This window comes from Alligator mississippiensis, chromosome 9 (genome assembly GCF_030867095.1).
Source record: "Alligator mississippiensis isolate rAllMis1 chromosome 9, rAllMis1, whole genome shotgun sequence".
In the NCBI taxonomy this organism is placed as follows: Eukaryota; Metazoa; Chordata; order Crocodylia; family Alligatoridae; genus Alligator; species Alligator mississippiensis.
This window is the reverse complement of record NC_081832.1, coordinates 677198-693129: the sequence shown is the minus strand read 5'-3', so window position 1 is coordinate 693129 and position 15932 is coordinate 677198. Positions and strand designations below refer to the sequence as shown.

At 67.6% G+C, this 15932-nt stretch overlaps 3 protein-coding genes across 9 annotated transcripts; 2 read left to right on the top strand and 1 right to left on the bottom strand.

Annotated features, from left to right (window-relative positions):
- Positions 1-1364: 1364 nt before the first annotated feature.
- On the bottom strand, positions 1365-6824 carry LOC132243412 (uncharacterized). The gene is made up of 2 exons (XM_059713098.1): positions 6122-6824; positions 1365-1732 (listed from the first exon to the last, which is right to left on the bottom strand). The coding sequence occupies exons 1-2, from the start codon at positions 6822-6824 to the stop codon at positions 1569-1571; spliced, it is 867 nt and encodes a 288-aa protein (XP_059569081.1). The 3' UTR covers positions 1365-1568.
- Positions 3480-9757, top strand: LOC102559836 (WAP four-disulfide core domain protein 2). Of its 3 annotated transcripts, none has more exons than XM_019500162.2 (4): positions 3480-3600; positions 7257-7391; positions 9131-9283; positions 9572-9757. In XM_019500162.2, exons 1-3 carry the CDS (start codon positions 3513-3515, stop codon positions 9280-9282), a joined length of 375 nt encoding a protein of 124 aa, XP_019355707.1. In that variant the 5' UTR covers positions 3480-3512; the 3' UTR covers position 9283; positions 9572-9757. The 3 variants fall into 3 exon arrangements, with proteins under 3 accessions (XP_019355707.1, XP_019355706.1, XP_006260197.1); XM_019500161.2 differs by having other exon boundaries at positions 3480-3606; XM_006260135.4 differs by lacking the exon at positions 3480-3600 and adding an exon at positions 6888-7079.
- Positions 9758-11590: 1833 nt separating this feature from the next.
- Positions 11591-15382, top strand: LOC106740333 (WAP four-disulfide core domain protein 3). Of its 5 annotated transcripts, none has more exons than XM_019500157.2 (8): positions 11591-11678; positions 11795-11935; positions 12354-12500; positions 12580-12723; positions 12911-13054; positions 13319-13459; positions 13676-13822; positions 13913-15382. In XM_019500157.2, exons 1-8 carry the CDS (start codon positions 11594-11596, stop codon positions 14341-14343), a joined length of 1380 nt encoding a protein of 459 aa, XP_019355702.1. In that variant the 5' UTR covers positions 11591-11593; the 3' UTR covers positions 14344-15382. The 5 variants fall into 5 exon arrangements, with proteins under 5 accessions (XP_019355702.1, XP_019355703.1, XP_019355704.1 ...); XM_019500158.2 differs by having other exon boundaries at positions 12911-13459; positions 13913-14053; positions 15082-15382; XM_019500159.2 differs by lacking the exon at positions 13319-13459.
- The last annotated feature ends 550 nt before the right edge of the window (positions 15383-15932 follow it).

Sequence of the window (15932 nt, the reverse complement as noted above, 5' to 3'; positions counted from 1 at the left end):
CTACACTGCAGCCCGTGCCTCGCAGACGGCATCCACACATGTTAATCTCACCGGCCCCATCCTGGGCCCCACAATCCTCCAGTCAGGACCCCGCTAAGATCCCCCCTTTCAGACGGCCTACCCTGTCCTCATTCAGGGCTGCCTCACTCCCCGAAACAATTTCCCCTCTCGGGTGTGGTGCCCCCAGGGCCGTTGGCCACGCTGGCCCTGGCCTCGCCTCCAAGGCCAGTCGGGACCCCAGGCCCTCGGCTCTGGGCATCCCTCGCGGTGGGCCCCTGGCGCTTTTGACCGGTCTGGTCCTGGCCCCAGCATGGACCAGTCGAGGGTACTCTACATCAGCCCCATTCAGTCTCTGGGGTCTGCCCTTTGGGCACTACTAGCAGGTGACCCACCTGGCTGTGGGAGCTGGGGTTATCAAGGTGCCCAGACCCACCTTTCACCAGGGTGGTCCCTGGCCTGGCATTTCCTGGGGGCTCCCGCACCACTGGGAGCCCCACCAGGCCACCCACTCCCGGCAGGGTGCAGCTTTAGGTCATGCCCAGGCCCAGGAGCCTCCTAGCCATCCCCCGCAGCGCCTCCCTTCCCTGCAGGACGTGGCACACAGCCTTGCAGCCAGGCGATGATGTTGTTGCCTGGCTTCCAGCAGCAGAACTTATATGGGCAGCCCTAGAACTAAAATGGCCACCCTCATCAGGCACCTGCGGGCTGCTAGCGTCAGGCCCTTAAAGTGGCAGGCACCAACAGTGCCCTGCCACAGACAGTATGAACGCGGAGCAGCTCAGGGTGCCCCAGCCTGCTAAGGGGGTGAGGTGGGGAGCACCATAGGCCTGCCAAGGCAGGACCCCACAACAAGCTCCGGAGGGCTGGGGGACATGGGGGCACAGGGACTGCCCTCGCATAGGACCAGATCGACGGAGGCACAGGCAATGGGGTGGCAGGGCAGCCTTGACCTCCCAGACTAGGCAGCAGGGTGCACGCAGCATGGGCAGGTCCTAGAGCCGAGCCAACGCAGCGGGATATGCCCACCCTGCTTGGCATCGTGCAGAAGGTCCCCAATACGGGTGATGCAGGAGACTAGGCAGGAAGGACCCATGCTGTGACCAAGGAAATGGCAGCTCTGTGTCCTTATTCAGTCTGGGGCCCTCTCCTCAGGGACACATGTGCCCACTGCACACTTCCAGCACTGCCTCCACCTGCCTGCTCCCAGCACCTGGCAGAGAGGCGTCCCTGGGCACGGGAAGAGCAGATAGGGCATGGGTAGACCCCAGGGTTTGAAAAGAGGGGGTGCAGATGATGTGTGCCTCGTCACACAGAACACCAGGCATACTTTTTTCAAGTTAAAATTAAACTAGAAGCTGTACGAATAAGCTGCTTGCCTAGGGCTCTTATTATTCAGTGTATTATTCTTCCATTTAAGAGTGGAACAAAAGCAAAATATAAATTTGCTAATTCATCTATTGCATTGAAAAAAAAAGCACGATACACTTGGCAAAAAAAAAAATCAAAAGCTGTTGTTTCATTAGTCCTGTGGTCATTAGCACTAAGTGGACATCTCTTTTTCAGATTCATTAAACAGTGTCAAGCCGTCTTCTGCGTGTTGACACTGCATCCGTTGCTTCGCTGAAAGTTATTTCCACGCCCGAGTTAATGGTTTTTTTGCTAGAGTTGAACTCAGGCTGCAGGGCTGTGACATAGGAGCTACCTTGCCAGGAGCAGCTCTCAGGCTGCAGCGCTGCAGAAGAAAGGAGAGCTTAATTAGCAGAACATTAAGGGCGTTAAGAAAGGCGAGCAGGTCCTTAACCCCTGTGCAATGGAGAGTGTAAAAGGGACCAGGTGGAGGATAATGAGCCATGAAGTCCATTGAAGTCACCCCGAGGCTGCCTGAATTCAACCCCCGCTGCTGCCCCCAGGAGCTTGGCTTAGACTTGGCAAGCAGCAGGAATCCCGGGGGGGTGGACTGCACCCCTGCAGCCTGGATCCAGCGGCCAGGAGAAGCGCGGGGGGCTGGGAGAGGAGCAGAGCGGCAGTCTGCAGCCCACCCTGCTCCTGTGCCACCCTCCAGAAACTGCCTGTCCTGGCAAAGCTGCAGGGTGGAGGAAGGGGCAGCAAAGCCCAGAGGAAAAGGCCTGGCAGGAGGGTGGCAGGGCAGGGGCTGCACAACCTGTGGCACCGAGAGGGAGATGGCAGCATGGCAGAGCCCGGGCGGCGGCACCCTGCCGACGGCTGCATGCCTGCAGCACAGCATGCGCAGGGGCCTTGCAGGTGGGGGCCCGAGTCAGGACAGGACGGGGCGGAGAGCCAGTTTCAGACTGCCCCTCACCCAGGCCAGCAGCAGGGGTGCCGCACGGCTGGCACTCGGACAGCAGCCGCGATTGCCCCGGTCCTGGGGCAGGGCACGCAGACACTGGCAGGGGGCACGGTCGCGCCGCCCGACCCCAAGCGGACACCCAGGGAAGGGAAACACCAGCATCATCCCCAGGAGCTGGGGGCCCTCCTGCCCAGAGCACAGGCAATCACTGAGCCAGGCTGGAGACCCAGAACCAGCCCCACTGCCTGGCAGAGCCGTGCGCGCAGCGGGGGGCTGCAGGGGTTGTCCCTGTCCCTCCGCACCCCGGGCTTCCTCCCTCTCTCCCGTCCCAACGCCGTGGCCTTCTCACGGCGCGGCCTGCGTCTCTGACGGCCCCCCCAGCTGCCAGTCGGCCGCAGGAGCCTACGTGACAGCCCCATTCCCGCTGCCGCACCCCGAGGGGGGTTAACTCCTTCCTGCGACGGGCACAGGGAAACCGAGTCACGTACAGCGGCCTGAGAACTATTGCAAACATCCCCGCGTCCCCGCGCCTTCCTGGGCCAGCCCGCACCCCCAGGCAGCCAGACGGCCCGCAGGCACCTCCGCGTCCCGTCCCGGCAGGGCAGGGCAGGGCAGGGCAGGGCAGGGCAGGGCGGCACGCTGTCTGGGGAAGGCCTGGGAAGCAGGACGGAGAGGGTGCAGAGGCTGGTGTCAGGGGGCAAAGCCACGGTGCGCTGGGCTGCCCAGGCACAGAGGGCACCTGGCTGGCTTGGCCACTGGCCCCCTCTCTGCCCCGGCTGGGAGGAAGGCCGGCTCTTTGGGATGGGCAGAAGCCAGCGAGGGCTCCCGGGGCACGAGGTGTTTGCTAGCATGGCACGGGGGCACTGCAAAAGCCCGCGGCAGGTCCCAGCTGGGCTCCGGCTGCGCCACGCTCGGGTGATGAAAGCACCGCATGTTCGCTTACCGTGGAGAATGGGTCCCCCCTGGTCCTTCCCACCCCCAGGCCCGCTACCCAGCTGCAGGCCCAACGCCAGGCTGGGGCGGTGCCAAGGTAAATGATTGCTCAGAGGACAAGGTGGCGGAGGGTGGGTGCCGCCTGGGGCACAGCACCCAAAGGTCACTCGGGAGCCAACCAGCCCCTCCCCTGTCTCGCCCAGCCCTGGGGAGTGCTTAAAATGCCAGCCCTGTGCGGCCCGGCACTCAGACCCACTCCCACCGCACCACGATGCTGGCAGGCACCCTTGTCCTGGCGGGGCTCCTCGTGCTCGGGGACGCGCTGCCGCTGGATCCTGGAGCAGGACTCGTCCCAAGACGTGAGTGTAAGTATCCCCGGGGGTCCCCCCTCACCGTGGCCATGCACTGTGGCCATGCAGGGGTCCACTCAGCTCACCTGGGGCCACCTCCCCCCCCGTCCCGCCTGGCGTGGGCCTAACCATTAGGGGAGCTGCGGCTGGCAATCATTGACAGCCCCCTCGCCGCGGCGTGGCCCCAGCCACCATGCTGGTGCCTGCCGGGGAGCTGCCCCGTGCCACACATCTCCAGGGCTCGTGCGCCGGGTGCCCGTGATGCCCCGCCGGCTCTGCGGCACCGCGGACCATGCAGCGGTCCAGGCAGCACATGCAGCACTAGGTCTCGGGGAGCCCAGGAGAACAACCCCCGTCCCCGGCTGTTCCCACGCCACCAAGCGCCCGCGGGCAGAGCAGAGCCCGGGGTGGGGGGGCATCAGCACAGGTGCACCTCGCTGGCCACGTCACAGTCCCCAAACATGAATGCCAATGGTCTGGCCTCGTGCCAGGTGGGATGCCAGGCTCCTTCCTCTGGGCCCGTGCCAGCAAGTCACTTCCTCGTGAAGGCTGTGGCTGGCTGGAGGTGGCTGGAGCTAGAACGGGAGATGGCAGCGGGGTCACGCTGTCCCCTTGACCCCATGCAAACAGCCGCAGGCGTGGGCAGGTGGAGGGAGCATGGCGGGGCACGCAGGGCCACGCATCCACTCAGCCTCCGGCCTCGCTGCGTGCAGCCAGGTCCCCAGCAGCGTCACAGAGGGGACCCCGAGCCCCGGAGCCACGGGCTGTCCCCAGACCCCAGCCTGCCCTTTGGTCTCCTCGCTGCCTCCAGCCAAGCTGCTTCTGGGCTGTCCTGTGCTCCAGCCCGTGTCACGGGAGGAAATCCTCCCAGCAGAGCTGGGGGGAGATGAGAGCAACGATGGGGAGTGAGATGAGCCTCCAAGGCGAAGGCCAGGCAATGGCAGCACAGATGAAAGCCGCAGCTATAATGCTAGAGAGGTGCCCGCGGGGCGCAGGCCCCACCATGCAGGGCACCCCGGGGACCCTGCCCCCCGAGCAGCAGGTCTCTGGGGCTGGCTCCTGCCACCCCCAGTCCCCCGGCAACTGGGCTTCAAAGCCTTCCCTAGCAGAGCCCTGTGCGTCCCCAGGGCCGAGGCAAGGGCCGTCCGGTCTGGAGAGCCCCAAGCCCTGCCTGCTGAGAGCGATGTCTGCGGGACCCGCTCTCTGCCCAGTCACTTCGCCCAGGCACAGCTCGGGCGGGCAGGGCTTTGCTGCTGCCTTCGGCTAACCTGAGCGCTACGTGCTGCCGCTAAGGGAGGAGGCAGAAATGTGCCTGAGCACCTGGGACCTGAGGGCAAGCCAAGGGCTGGGCCATGTCTTGGGGGCTGCAGGGCCCTTGGATGGACAGGGCTGCATGTCTCCGCTTGCGGCTGTGTGCACAGTTGCAGCCACAGCCCCTGGCCCGTCCCAGGTGGAGCAGCCCTGTGCCAGGCACTCTGCAGCTCTGAGCAAACATCCCCGCGCTCTTCCTCCTTCACCTCCAGCCGACTTGTTTGGGCGGCCGGTGCAGGAGGCCCCGGAGCCAGGGGAACCGGCTCAGACCAGTTCCCGCAACTCCATCCCCACCGCGCTCTCGCAGGGCTGTGGTGTGACACGGCCGAGAGCTGGCAGCAATGCACCCCCTCGGCCGTGGGGGGTGCAGGTGGCACCTGTCTGCAGGTGCACGAGCCTGGAGGGATGGGAGCGGGGCACAGGGGAGGGTGCCCAAGAGCTGCACCCCAGGCCAGGCCCCAGAGCGACGGCGTGCCGGCCCCTGCTACTGGCACAGGCAGGTGGCCCAGAGCTCAGCTTTCCAGGGGGGCAGCACATGCCGATCTCCACCACAGCTCCAGCAAATCATCACGTGGGCATGCAGCGGTGCAACCAGTGCAAGCCACGGCTCCCACCGTGCGTGTGGCCAAGCACCCCTTTGCACTCCCATCACTGGTGCCACCCTGCCAGGGGCCCTCCATGCTGCTGGGGACACTGCTTGCCTGGCAGTGGGTTTACTGGAGGGCAGCATGGTGCGGGGAAGTGGAGGAGCCCTCTCCAGAGTGCAGCCCAAGTCCACGTCACCCCCCGCCCCCACCCCCAGGTGCCAGCGCTGGCCTCCGGCCTCACAAACGCCCACCGGGCTCCGTGCACTGCAGGTGGGATGACGAACAGGTGAGCATTTACAGACGTGCCCTACCTGCCTCCGTGTTGACTGATTCCCTGTGCGCACACACAGGGTGGAGGGGGCCAGCGCTGTGTTACCTCGGCACACATGGAGCTCGCCCCACACCCTGGGTGTGCCGCAGCCATCGGCGCCATGGAGGGATTGCCCCTGGGAGATGCACTTGGGCCAGGAGCAGATGCTGCTTCCGTGACCAGCACGGTCCCGGCAAGTCGGTCTGTGTCTGTGCCTCGGTTTCCCTGGCAGTGACATGGCACCAGGCCTCCAGCTTGTTCAGAGCGTCGTCTGAGCAGGACGGGGCAGGTGCACGGGGCTGCTTGGGACGGTCCAGCTCACCTGGCAGGCACAGCGCAGGGTCACGCAGCTCGTCTGGGCACGGAGAGAGCCAGCCACGTGCAGAGACCGGACCCTGCTGTAGATGCCAGGGACCCAAGAAGAACCTGGGCCGTGGTGGACATGCCATGGCTGTGAGCTGCCAAGAATGGCCACGGAGGGACCCTCGGATGTGGGAGAAGAGAGGCAAGGAGGGGATCTCTCCCGGTGGAGAGCGGTGATGTGGTTGAGGCTGTGCAGGAGGTGCTGGTACGCCGCAGCGAAGCCACTGCCAGGCCCCGAGGGCTGCGAAAGCGCCCGATGGGAGATGGAGAGGGCACATCAACAAGAGCCCGGGCTGGGGCCGCAGGGGCGCATCAGAGGGAGAAGGCGGAAGAGGAGCCATGGCTGGGAGCCGAAGCCAGGCCAGATCTGCAGCCAGGCCTGGGGCGGGCGCGAGGTCCGGCCAGATGGGGACGTGATGCAGCTGGAGGGAAGCGGTGAGCGCAGGGCATCGCTGCCGGAGAGGGGGAGACCTGCTGTCCCCAGACGATGCCCCGGGCTGGGCTGCAGCCCAGTGCCCCCTCGCAGCGGCCCAGCAGCCGGGCACTCCCTGCCCTGGCTGCCAGGGGCCAGGAGCCGCAGGGGCAAAGGGAAGGGCCGGGCTGCGGCCGGTGATGCTGGGCCGCACTTCCTGGTTCTCCGGCGGGCGGGCGAGCGCAGACATCTGATACCCGGCTGCCGGTTGTGCAATGGACCGCGGGGGGAGCGCACGGCGGCTGCTTGTAAATCACCTGGGAGCCCGTCCCTCCCTCCCCTGCTCCGGCCCCACCTGAGGCAGAGCTTAAAGCCCAGCCGGGGCGGCGCGCACGCAGCACCATGCCCCCGGGCAGCCGTGTCCCCCTGCTCCTGCTCCTGCTCCTGCTGGGGCTCCTGGCACTCGGGGCCCAGCTGCCACCTGCCACCGGCCAGAATGCCACCAGTGAGTACAGCGCCCACCCCTGCCACGCCGGGACCCACGGCCACAGCCCCATCATGCTGGCTTAGCCCAGGCGAGCCTGGTGCCGGCACAAGCGGGCTAAGAGGTTGTGGCATCCACGTGGCGCTGTGGGGTCTGTCCACGGAGCCCGCCTTGCACCATGTGCCTTTGCCATTGCAGCAAAACCTGGCGTGTGCCCCGACGAAGCCAAAGAGGCGGCAAACTGCACTGAGAGCTGCCAGGATGACGGCAACTGCAACGGCAACCTCAAGTGCTGCCTGACGGCGTGCGGCATGGCCTGCCAGATGCCCAACGGTAACACGCCCCCGCACACGGGAGCGGTTCCTCCCTCCCCGGGTTGGTTTAGCCAGGGCCCACGTGCAGCAAGGGCTGGCGGCAGGCAGGTGGGCACAGAAAGGGTCCCGCTTGCTCCTGGTAGCTCCACCTGTCCATGCCATCCTGTGCCAGGGCCCCGGGTTGGACACAGCACTGCCCTGTCTCTGGATGCACCCTGCACCAGGCACACCCTGCACCCCGGCACAGAGCCAGGGGTGAGGCTTCTTTACAGGCATTTTGCACGGCCTCTCTGCTGGCACCAGCGGGCTCCACGTGGCGCAGGGTGCCATGAGCCAGGCTGGCGTGTGGCTCGTCCTTCCACACACAGTTGGGGTGGGACTGTTAGCTCTGAGCCCTCGGATGGCTGCATCAGCATTAAGGAAGCAAGGGCTGCCCCCCACCCCCACCCCTCGCTGCATGCTGGACCCTGCCCTGCAGTCCCCTTGCGAGCGCTGGGCTGGGCTGGGCATGGCAGGGCCAGCCGCCGGGTCTGGGCTCAGCGCCCCAGGTCGGAGAGGAGCGCACATGCAGCTGAGGGCTGTTGCCAGCCTGCCGCCCATCGCCGTTCTACGAGGACACGGCTCCTGGCTCCGTGGTGACACCAGCCTTGGACATGGACACACAGAGGGACCCTGCAAAGCAACCTCAGTGTGGTGGGTTTGGGCACGTCCTCATGTGGACCAAAGAGTTTGCAGGAGCTGCTCACAGCCCGTCAGCACGCAGCAGCGGTGTTCGTCCGCTACCGGCAGCTGGCCGAGAGCACCGGGCAGGGTCCAGGGGCCGGGGTGCATTCAGCAAGATGCCTACACTGGCTCCCGCCCCAGCGAGCGATGGTCAGCTGAGGCCAGCGACTCCGGCTCCCAGTCCTTCTGGCCCTCGTGGGGCTGGAGCTGATTCTCACCTGAGGACGGCTGGGCTGGCCAAGCATGTTGGTGCAGAGCTGCGGTGACCAGCTTGGTGCATGGTCTCCCTGCAGCCCTCCAGATCACAGGGCCAGGTGCAGACTGGTGCCCGCAGTGGCTGGGCCGGGGCAAGCGCACAGCTTGCTGGGACGTGGCTCCTCCGGAGCAAACAGCGCGGTGCTGAGAGCAGGCTGCGCTGGCAAAGCAAACAGCGGGCGAGCTGCCAGGCCGTGTGACGTCGGTGCTGCAGGCAGCGGGGGCCCAGGGGGCCCGGAAGCGGCCGGACCCTGTCCCTGCAGCCTGCACCCCTTTGTCCTGCACTAGACGAGGAAGGCTCTGCTCCTGGCGCGCCCCGCTCTGCCCCTTCCCCTTGGCAGAGCTGCGGTTGGCAGGAGCTGCTGCAGATGTTTCCTGTTGGCGCTGGGCCTGCAGCTCCAAGCAGCGCAGGGCTCGAGCACCCGCTCCACTTCCTTCCTCCTCCTGAGAGGTGCTGACTCCCCGGGCAGGGACCCGCCGGCCCTGCTGCAGGTCGCAGGCCCCCCGAGCCGGCGCAGCTGGCTGGCGGATGGAGCCCAGCTCCTCCCCACAACATTGGGCCCAGCACAAAGCTCCCATCTCAGCACCAGCCCCGACATCCTGCCCCCGCCCAGCCCAAGGTCTCGGCCAACCCAAGGGCCATTCGGGAGGTGCGTGGGCCCGAGGGGCACGGCGTGGCTGTGCCCTGGCTGGGGCTAGGACACACTCCCTGAAGGCCTCTGTGCCCAGGGCACGGTGCCCGTCTCCCAGGCTCACACTGTGTCCCCTCTGCTCTTCCAGCGAAGCCCGGCGACTGCCCGGAGATCAAGCCGGGGATCCCCATGCTGGGGCTGTGCCACAACCAGTGCAGCATGGACTCCCACTGCATCAGCAGCTTCAAGTGCTGCACCAACGGCTGCGGCAGAATGTCCTGCATGACGCCGGTCTTCTAAGGTGCGTGCGTGGCCTCGGGACACCCTCTTTCCCGCCCCACCTGCCTGGCCCCGGGTCCCAGGGTGGAGCAGAGCATGTGTGGGCAAGGCCCCCCCACGGCCATGCCCCAGTTGACCCCGCCTGACACCCACGGAGCAGGCTGCTGGGACCCGCACCCTCCCACCGCCCCCTTGCCCGAGCGCCCAGAGCTCCCGCAGCGCGAGGGGTCCCTGCCGATCCCCTGCCCTGCACCCAGCTGCCCCGGGGTCAGCACCGAAGCCTGCTCACAGCTCCGTGCTCTCTTTGCAGGTGCTGCCTGGACCTGCCAGCCTCCGCCCCGGTGAAGGAAAGCTGCTCCGCTATGCCCCTCCCTGCACGGGGTCCCCGGGTCCCATCCCGGCCGCTGGCGCTTGCTGCACCGAGCGCCCGTCCTGGGCATTCGCTGAAGCCCTGTGCACGCTTGCCAATAAAGCAGCCTCTCCCACAGCCCTGACAGCACCGCCTGCATCTGCATTTCCTCCTGCTCCGGGGCTGGGCTGGGCCACTGCCTCCTCCGGGATGGCATTGAACTGCCTGCTCCCGCGTGGGCTGGCTGAGAGCTGGGCCAGCCCTGTTCCTGGGAGACAAGCTGCGGCCCCGGGTCTGGAAAGCAGCCAGCGCACCCTTATGTCAGTGCAGTTGCCAGTGGGGAAAGGGCAGGAGCCCGGGGCGTGGGTGAGGAGCGGCTGAGACAGACCCACTGACCACTGCCAACAAGCAAGGGGCAAAGGGGCTCTGGCTCGTGGCCCAGGCTGGCAGCCAGCGTAGTCCTGGGGGCTAAAGCAAGCAGGAGCTCTTGGGGCAGGAGGAAGAGCAGACGGGGCGGGGAAGGGTCCCTGCGAGGGGCAGCACGAGTGTCTGCAGGAGGCAGCGCCTGGGCCCGGGCTCGGAGCAAGGGTCACCGAGGCTGCCCGGTGTGGCTTGTCGGAGCCGGCGCTGGTGACGGCTCTCTCCCCGTTGCCAGGGCCGGCCGGCCCGCAGCATTGTTCTCTGGTTAATGTTTCCTCAGACAGCCCCAGGCAGCCGGTGCCTCCTCCCTCCTCCAGCACAGACGCCCCAGCTGGGCCCTGGCTCCGGCCCCCGCGGCACGGGCTGGCTGTGCCGGGGAGCGTCCGGACACCTCCACGGGGCGCTCAGCTCCGCTGACGGAGACGCCGCCCCACCCCGTGGCAGCGCTGGGGGTCGAGTGAGGGGTCGTGGCAGGGAGACGGGCCCACTGCCCCGCTCCCACGCTGTCGCGCCACGCACCACCGGGCACAGGTGGCCACAGCCGTGCCCCGGTGTGCTGCAGCCCGCGCCGGCATCACGGGCGGATGTGCCCATTGTGCAGGGCTCCAGCAGCCTGGGCAGGGGGCAGGATCCGGCTGCCAGCTGGCTCCCAGGACGTGCCCAGGCCCCGAGCCAGCGGTCTGGTGTGGGCCCCCCGCGGCTGGCAGGCGGGGAGGCAGGTTGCTCCCAGGCACCGGCTCCCACATCCTCTCTTGCCGTGCAGCGAGCCTCCCCTCCAGCAGCGGGCACCTGCAAGGCCCCCGGCCGCCCCGAGTGCTCTCCAGAGCCGGGGGCCCCGGCGGTGGGCTTGGGCAGGCCAGGCCTGGCGTGCCCGGACCGCCACGTTCGACCCCTCGCGGAGATCACCGCGCAGTCACAGCTGGCGCTGGCTGGAGGCGAAGGGGCTCCGTCCCCACCCTGCGGCATCTCTGCAATGCGGCCCGGCCCACGCGGGGGTCCCGGGGTGGGGTGCAGCTGGCTGCTCGCGGCGGGTCCCAGCAGGGCCAGGCGGGCTGGGCTCTCAGACATGCTCACATCCATCCACGGGCAGACCCTGCTAGCGGCCAGGACCCCGCAGAGCGGCCAGGGCAAGGGGCTGGTGCCAAGCGGTCGCTGCCCTCGAATGCCGGGCCGGGGGAATTTGCACCAGACTGCTTTCACCCAGGGAATGGGTGCTGTGTCCAAGGAGAACGGCCAGACATCAGGTTACGGGTGCAGCCAGCAGAGCCGGGCACGGCCCCACGCCCAGACCCAGCTGGGAGCCCCCCAGCCACTGCATGACCCGGAGAAGCCCCGGAGCTGTGGGCCACGAGCCCAGCACCTCCCAGGTTTCCCCCAGCCTCCAGCTGCCGGCAGCGCGGAGCTCTCCCACGGCCTGGCCCTCCCGGGGCTGGCACCTGGAGCTGGCATGCTGCAAGGTGGCAGAGCTGCTGTCCACCTGTGAGCCGGACCTTCCCCCCGCCTGGGCAAGGGTTTAAATCCCGGGTGGCACAGCCCAGGCACCAGAGCAGCTCCCGCAGCACCATGGAGCCAGCGGGCATCACCTTCCTCCTGGGGCTCCTCGTCCTCTGGGCTCAGCTGCCGGGCGCCCCGGGGCAGGACGACGGAGGTAAGCACAGAGCAGGGCTGCCCCCTCGTCCCCAGCCTGTCCTCTCAGCTGCACCCCTGTCCTCCCCAGGCCCTGGCTGGATACAGCCCCGCTCTGGTGCCCTGTCTCTGCTGCAGGTAAAGAAGGAGAGTGCCCGGCTGGCGAGGTCAAGGCCGTGCCTCCCTCCAGGGTCTACTGCCTCTCGGACCGCAGCTGCCCGGGGGCCGAGAAGTGCTGCAGCAGGGAGCACCTGCGAGCCTGCCTGCTCCCTGCCACCGGTACGTGCTGCTGCCGGTGCCCAGCTCCCAAGGCAGGGGTGCAGGATGGCACCCCAAGCTCATGCCCCTAGGGTGTATGTCATGGGCAGACCCCCTGCCTTCCTCCTGCCCGCTCTAGCGGGCTCCCTGCCTTCTGCTCCAGGTCAGGTCAGAGCTGGCCCAGGCACGGCGGGTGGGGCTGGGACCTCGGCAGGGGGTTTCGTGCCCACCCTCAGCGCCCAGCGCAGCCCAGGACTGGGGCAGGCAGGGCACGAACAACCACGTTGCACCTACATGCGACCCACGGTCTGTTCAGAGGTCTCCCCCGATGGGGGCTGTGCAGACTGTGGTCCCACGTGCCAAGGGGTGACCCAGTGCAGGCGCAGGCCCCGAGGGCTGGGCTGGAGCTGGGGCTGCAGCCCATGTCTCTGCTGTGCAGTGTCCCCAGGCTACTGCCCGCGGTCCGGCCCGCAGGAGGAGGGGGCGGGGAGCTGTGCGGCCAGCTGCTCCAACGACACGGCGTGCCCCGGGGGGCAGAAGTGCTGCGTTGAGGGCTGCTGCGCTCGCTGCCACTGCCCCGAGCCAGGTAGGGCTGGTGGGGAGCGGGTGGCTGGTGGGGAGGGGGGGTCCCCCGAGCCGCACCCAGAGCTGCCGTCTCCCCCCAGCCAAGCCCGGCGTTTGCCCTCGGAAGCCAGCCTCCCCGGACTTCGCCCCCTGCCCCAGCCGGTGCGAGGACGACAGGACCTGTCCTGGGGACGAGAAATGCTGCTTCACCGGCTGTGGACTGGGCTGCGTGAGCCCCTACAAAGGTACCGACGGGGCTGCCCGCGCTGCCCTCACTGCAGCACCCTGGGCTCAGATCCTGCTACAGGCACTGCACCCATCCCCCAGGTGTATGGGCCTGCACACGCGTGTGCATGCACGACGGCTGACCCGGGGAGGGCTGGCACAGGAGAAGGAGGTTCCCAGCCCTGGCAGCAAGTGTCTCTCCCGCAGAGAAGCCGGAGGAGTGCCCGGCAGTGCCGACGGCGCAGCCCAAGGGGCCATGCCTGGACGCCTGCCTGGACGACTCCGAGTGCCCGGGGGACGAGAAGTGCTGTGACACCGGCTGCGGCCACCGCTGCCAAGCTCCGCACTCAGGTACCGAACCCCCGACACATCCACTCCCCTCCATCTCCCACATGGCATCAGTGCCCCTCCAGGAGCCCTGCTTAGGAAGGAATCCCCCAGGACAGGTGCTAGGTGTGGGGGGCAGGACAGGGCCCAGCAGCGGCAGAGAGCCGTGTCCCCGTGGCCCCAGCTCGACCACTTTCCCTGCACCTCCCTCACCCCTCCGGGGGCCGAGGAGGGGGGTGTCGTGGCTCCCGGCCAGCCGTGACGCCGGGTGGCCCTCACGTGTTGCAGCCAAGCCGGGCGCCTGCCCACTGCTCCTGCGAGGCTCCCTTGGGCCCTGCATGGAGACGTGCCGCAGCGACGGGGACTGCGCCGGGGCGGAGAAGTGCTGCAGCACCAGCTGCGGCCACATCTGCAAGCTGCCCGTTGCGGGTAAGGGCGGTGGGCCCCAGGGTAGGGAGGGGAGGGGTCCATGCAGGGAGTCTGGGGGTCTCGCAGGCCCCCGGAGGCTGAGTAATGGATGCAGGGGGCAGAGATGAGTGACCCAGGTGCCCACTCAGGCCAGGGCTGTGGGTGCCCAGAGCAGGACCGAGCCCAGTGCCCACCTCCCTGCAGCTCCCTTAACGCCATCTCTTTGCGCCTGCCCAGTGCGGCCGGGGCTCTGCCCTGCCCCTGCCAGAAAGGACGAGGCCGAGGACTGCTCCCTCCTGTGCAGCCAGGACAGCGAGTGCCCGGCGGGCGAGAAGTGCTGCCTGCTGAGCTGCGGCCGTGCCTGCGTCCCCCCCGTCGTGCAGGGTAAGGAGCTACCCGGGGCGGGACGGACCAGGCCGGCACGGAGCGGGGGCTGGCACGCTCACGCTCTTCTCCCCGCTCTCGCCCTGGCAGAAAAGCCGGGCCGGTGCCGATGGACGCCGCACGTGTGCCTGGGGAACGTCACGGCCGAGTGCCACACGGACGCCGAGTGCCCGGGCAGGCGCAAGTGCTGCCTGGCCGGCTGCGCCCGGACGTGCACCCCTCCCGAAACAGGTGTGGCTCCTTGGACCGTCAGAGCTGCCACGGACTGGGGCGGACCCCGGGTCCGTCTGGGCCCCTCTCCGGCACGGCGGCAGAGTGCGGAGGCTGGAAGGGAGAGGGACTGGGTCGGAGCAGGGCCTTCCCTGCTCCTTTCTCCCCTGCAGCCTCCAGCATTTAAGGTCCACGGCGCTCTGATGCAGGGGCCGTGCCCCTCTCCCTGCGCAGTAGCGACCGATGCCCTTTCTGCCAAGCACAGGTCCAGTTCCCCCACCACATCTGGTGGCCACGAGTCCCACCTGTAATGCCACACCGAGGGAGAACAACTTGCCCGGCGTTAGCTATAAACTGCCGGGCTGCTGTCCCATGCTGCGACCCTCGTTCTTGTCCGGCGAGAGAGGATAAATCCCTCCTGGCTTTCTCTTCCCCATTCGATGTCTTGGGAACCCTTTTCATGCCCCTCCAGCATCTCTTTTCCGAACAGAACAGGCCTGGACCCGGGAGTCTCCGCTCATGCAGCAGCGCCTCCGCACCACCCATCACCCCATGGCCCTTCTCTGCACCTCTCTCGTTCCTCCTTCACCCTCCACCCCTGTCGTGCCGGGCACAGGGTCCCGGTGGCAGGGACAGTTGCATGGACCACCCAACCCCCAGCTGTGCCCTCTCCAGTGATGCCTGCCCTGCTCCACGCAGGTCGAGCCCAAGCTGGCCCCTTGCCCACATTGCAACCACAGCCAGGCCGGGCAGTGTGGCAAGTAATGCCACGTGCAGCCATTCCCTCTGCAGATACCCCTTCAGGTGCCTGCTGCCCACCTGGGCACCGGGGCCTCTGCCCATGGGGGCTACAGCCACCCCTCCGCAGGCAGCTTGGGGCAAGGGGCAGAAGTCGTGGCCATGGGGACTGCTCGCAAGGGCCCACGTGAAGCCAGGGCTGCTCAAGCTGCTCACCGGGGCACGTCCTGGTCCGTCAGCGGCTTCCCCACGTCTCCATCACCGGGGGAGGAGGGCACACCTGGCTCTGACCCCGGCTCCTTCTCTTCCAGGCCCAGCCTAGACCTGGCCTGGGGAAGCGGCCGGCTTCAGGACGTCTCCCTGGCTCCTGCATCCTCCAGCCCCTGCTTGGGGGAAGGGGGTTTCTGCCGTGGCTGCTGCCCCTCTAGGCTCCGTGCTGTGCCCGGGGGTCTGACACCCCCACGGGGCATGGGGCATGGGTCAGACCTGCCCCTCGCAGCCCAGAGCATCCGCGGCCTCTGCGGCTTGAGTATTCACGTGGTTGAACTCCATGGCTGCTGGAGACGCGGCCATTCGCCTCCAGGCTGAGCACAAGGAATAAACGCTGGGCACGCGGCAGCCGCATCTCCTGTGGTTATTGTGATGGGCTTTCTCTGCGTGCTATGGCTTGGGGTTGGCAGGGTTCGGGGGGGCACTGGCAGCACCGATGCCGCCCAAACCAGGGGCAGCTCGAGATCCCTCCACGCAACATGTGCTGCCCCTGGACACAGGCTGCTGCAGCACCACCGCCGAGCCCTGGGAGAGAGGGCGATGGGGCTGGAACAGGGAGAGGAGGACAGGCAGGGGCTGGGGGCACTGGGAGCATCAGCTGGGGGGTCGGACTGCAGCTGGGAGCAGCACCCCCTCAGCTGGGGCTGCACCGGTGCCAGGACACCCCCGTCTGATCAGCACAGAAAGGTCAAGGTCACCTCGGGGGGGGGGGGGGGGACAGTAGGGGTGGTGTCCCCAGGACCCCAGCTCCTGCAAGATCTGATGGCGACCCTCAGATGCACGAGCAAGACCCCAGCCGCAGCCCTGCAGCCTGCGCCAAGCCCCCGGGGTCACGCTGCCCTGTACAGGCTGTTCCCAGCAGATAAGCTGCAGCCCCTGGCTGGCACCGCAC

Excerpts from the sequence above, each read along its gene's own strand:
- LOC132243412 (XM_059713098.1), bottom strand. The coding sequence starts at position 6,824 with ATGTCTGCGCTCGCCCGCCCGCCGGAGAACCAGGAAGTGCGGCCCAGC. Across the intron at positions 1,733-6,121 it reads CCCTGCGCTGTGCCTGCCAG|CGCTGCAGCCTGAGAGCTGC; the intron begins GTGAGCTGGACC and ends TTTCTTCTGCAG.
- LOC102559836 (XM_006260135.4), top strand. The coding sequence starts at position 6,977 with ATGCCCCCGGGCAGCCGTGTCCCCCTGCTCCTGCTCCTGCTCCTGCTG. Across the intron at positions 7,080-7,256 it reads CACCGGCCAGAATGCCACCA|CAAAACCTGGCGTGTGCCCC; the intron begins GTGAGTACAGCG and ends TTGCCATTGCAG. Across the intron at positions 7,392-9,130 it reads GGCCTGCCAGATGCCCAACG|CGAAGCCCGGCGACTGCCCG; the intron begins GTAACACGCCCC and ends CTGCTCTTCCAG.
- LOC106740333 (XM_019500156.2), top strand. The coding sequence starts at position 11,594 with ATGGAGCCAGCGGGCATCACCTTCCTCCTGGGGCTCCTCGTCCTCTGG. Across the intron at positions 11,679-11,794 it reads CCCGGGGCAGGACGACGGAG|GTAAAGAAGGAGAGTGCCCG; the intron begins GTAAGCACAGAG and ends TCTCTGCTGCAG. Across the intron at positions 12,724-12,910 it reads CTGCGTGAGCCCCTACAAAG|AGAAGCCGGAGGAGTGCCCG; the intron begins GTACCGACGGGG and ends TCTCTCCCGCAG.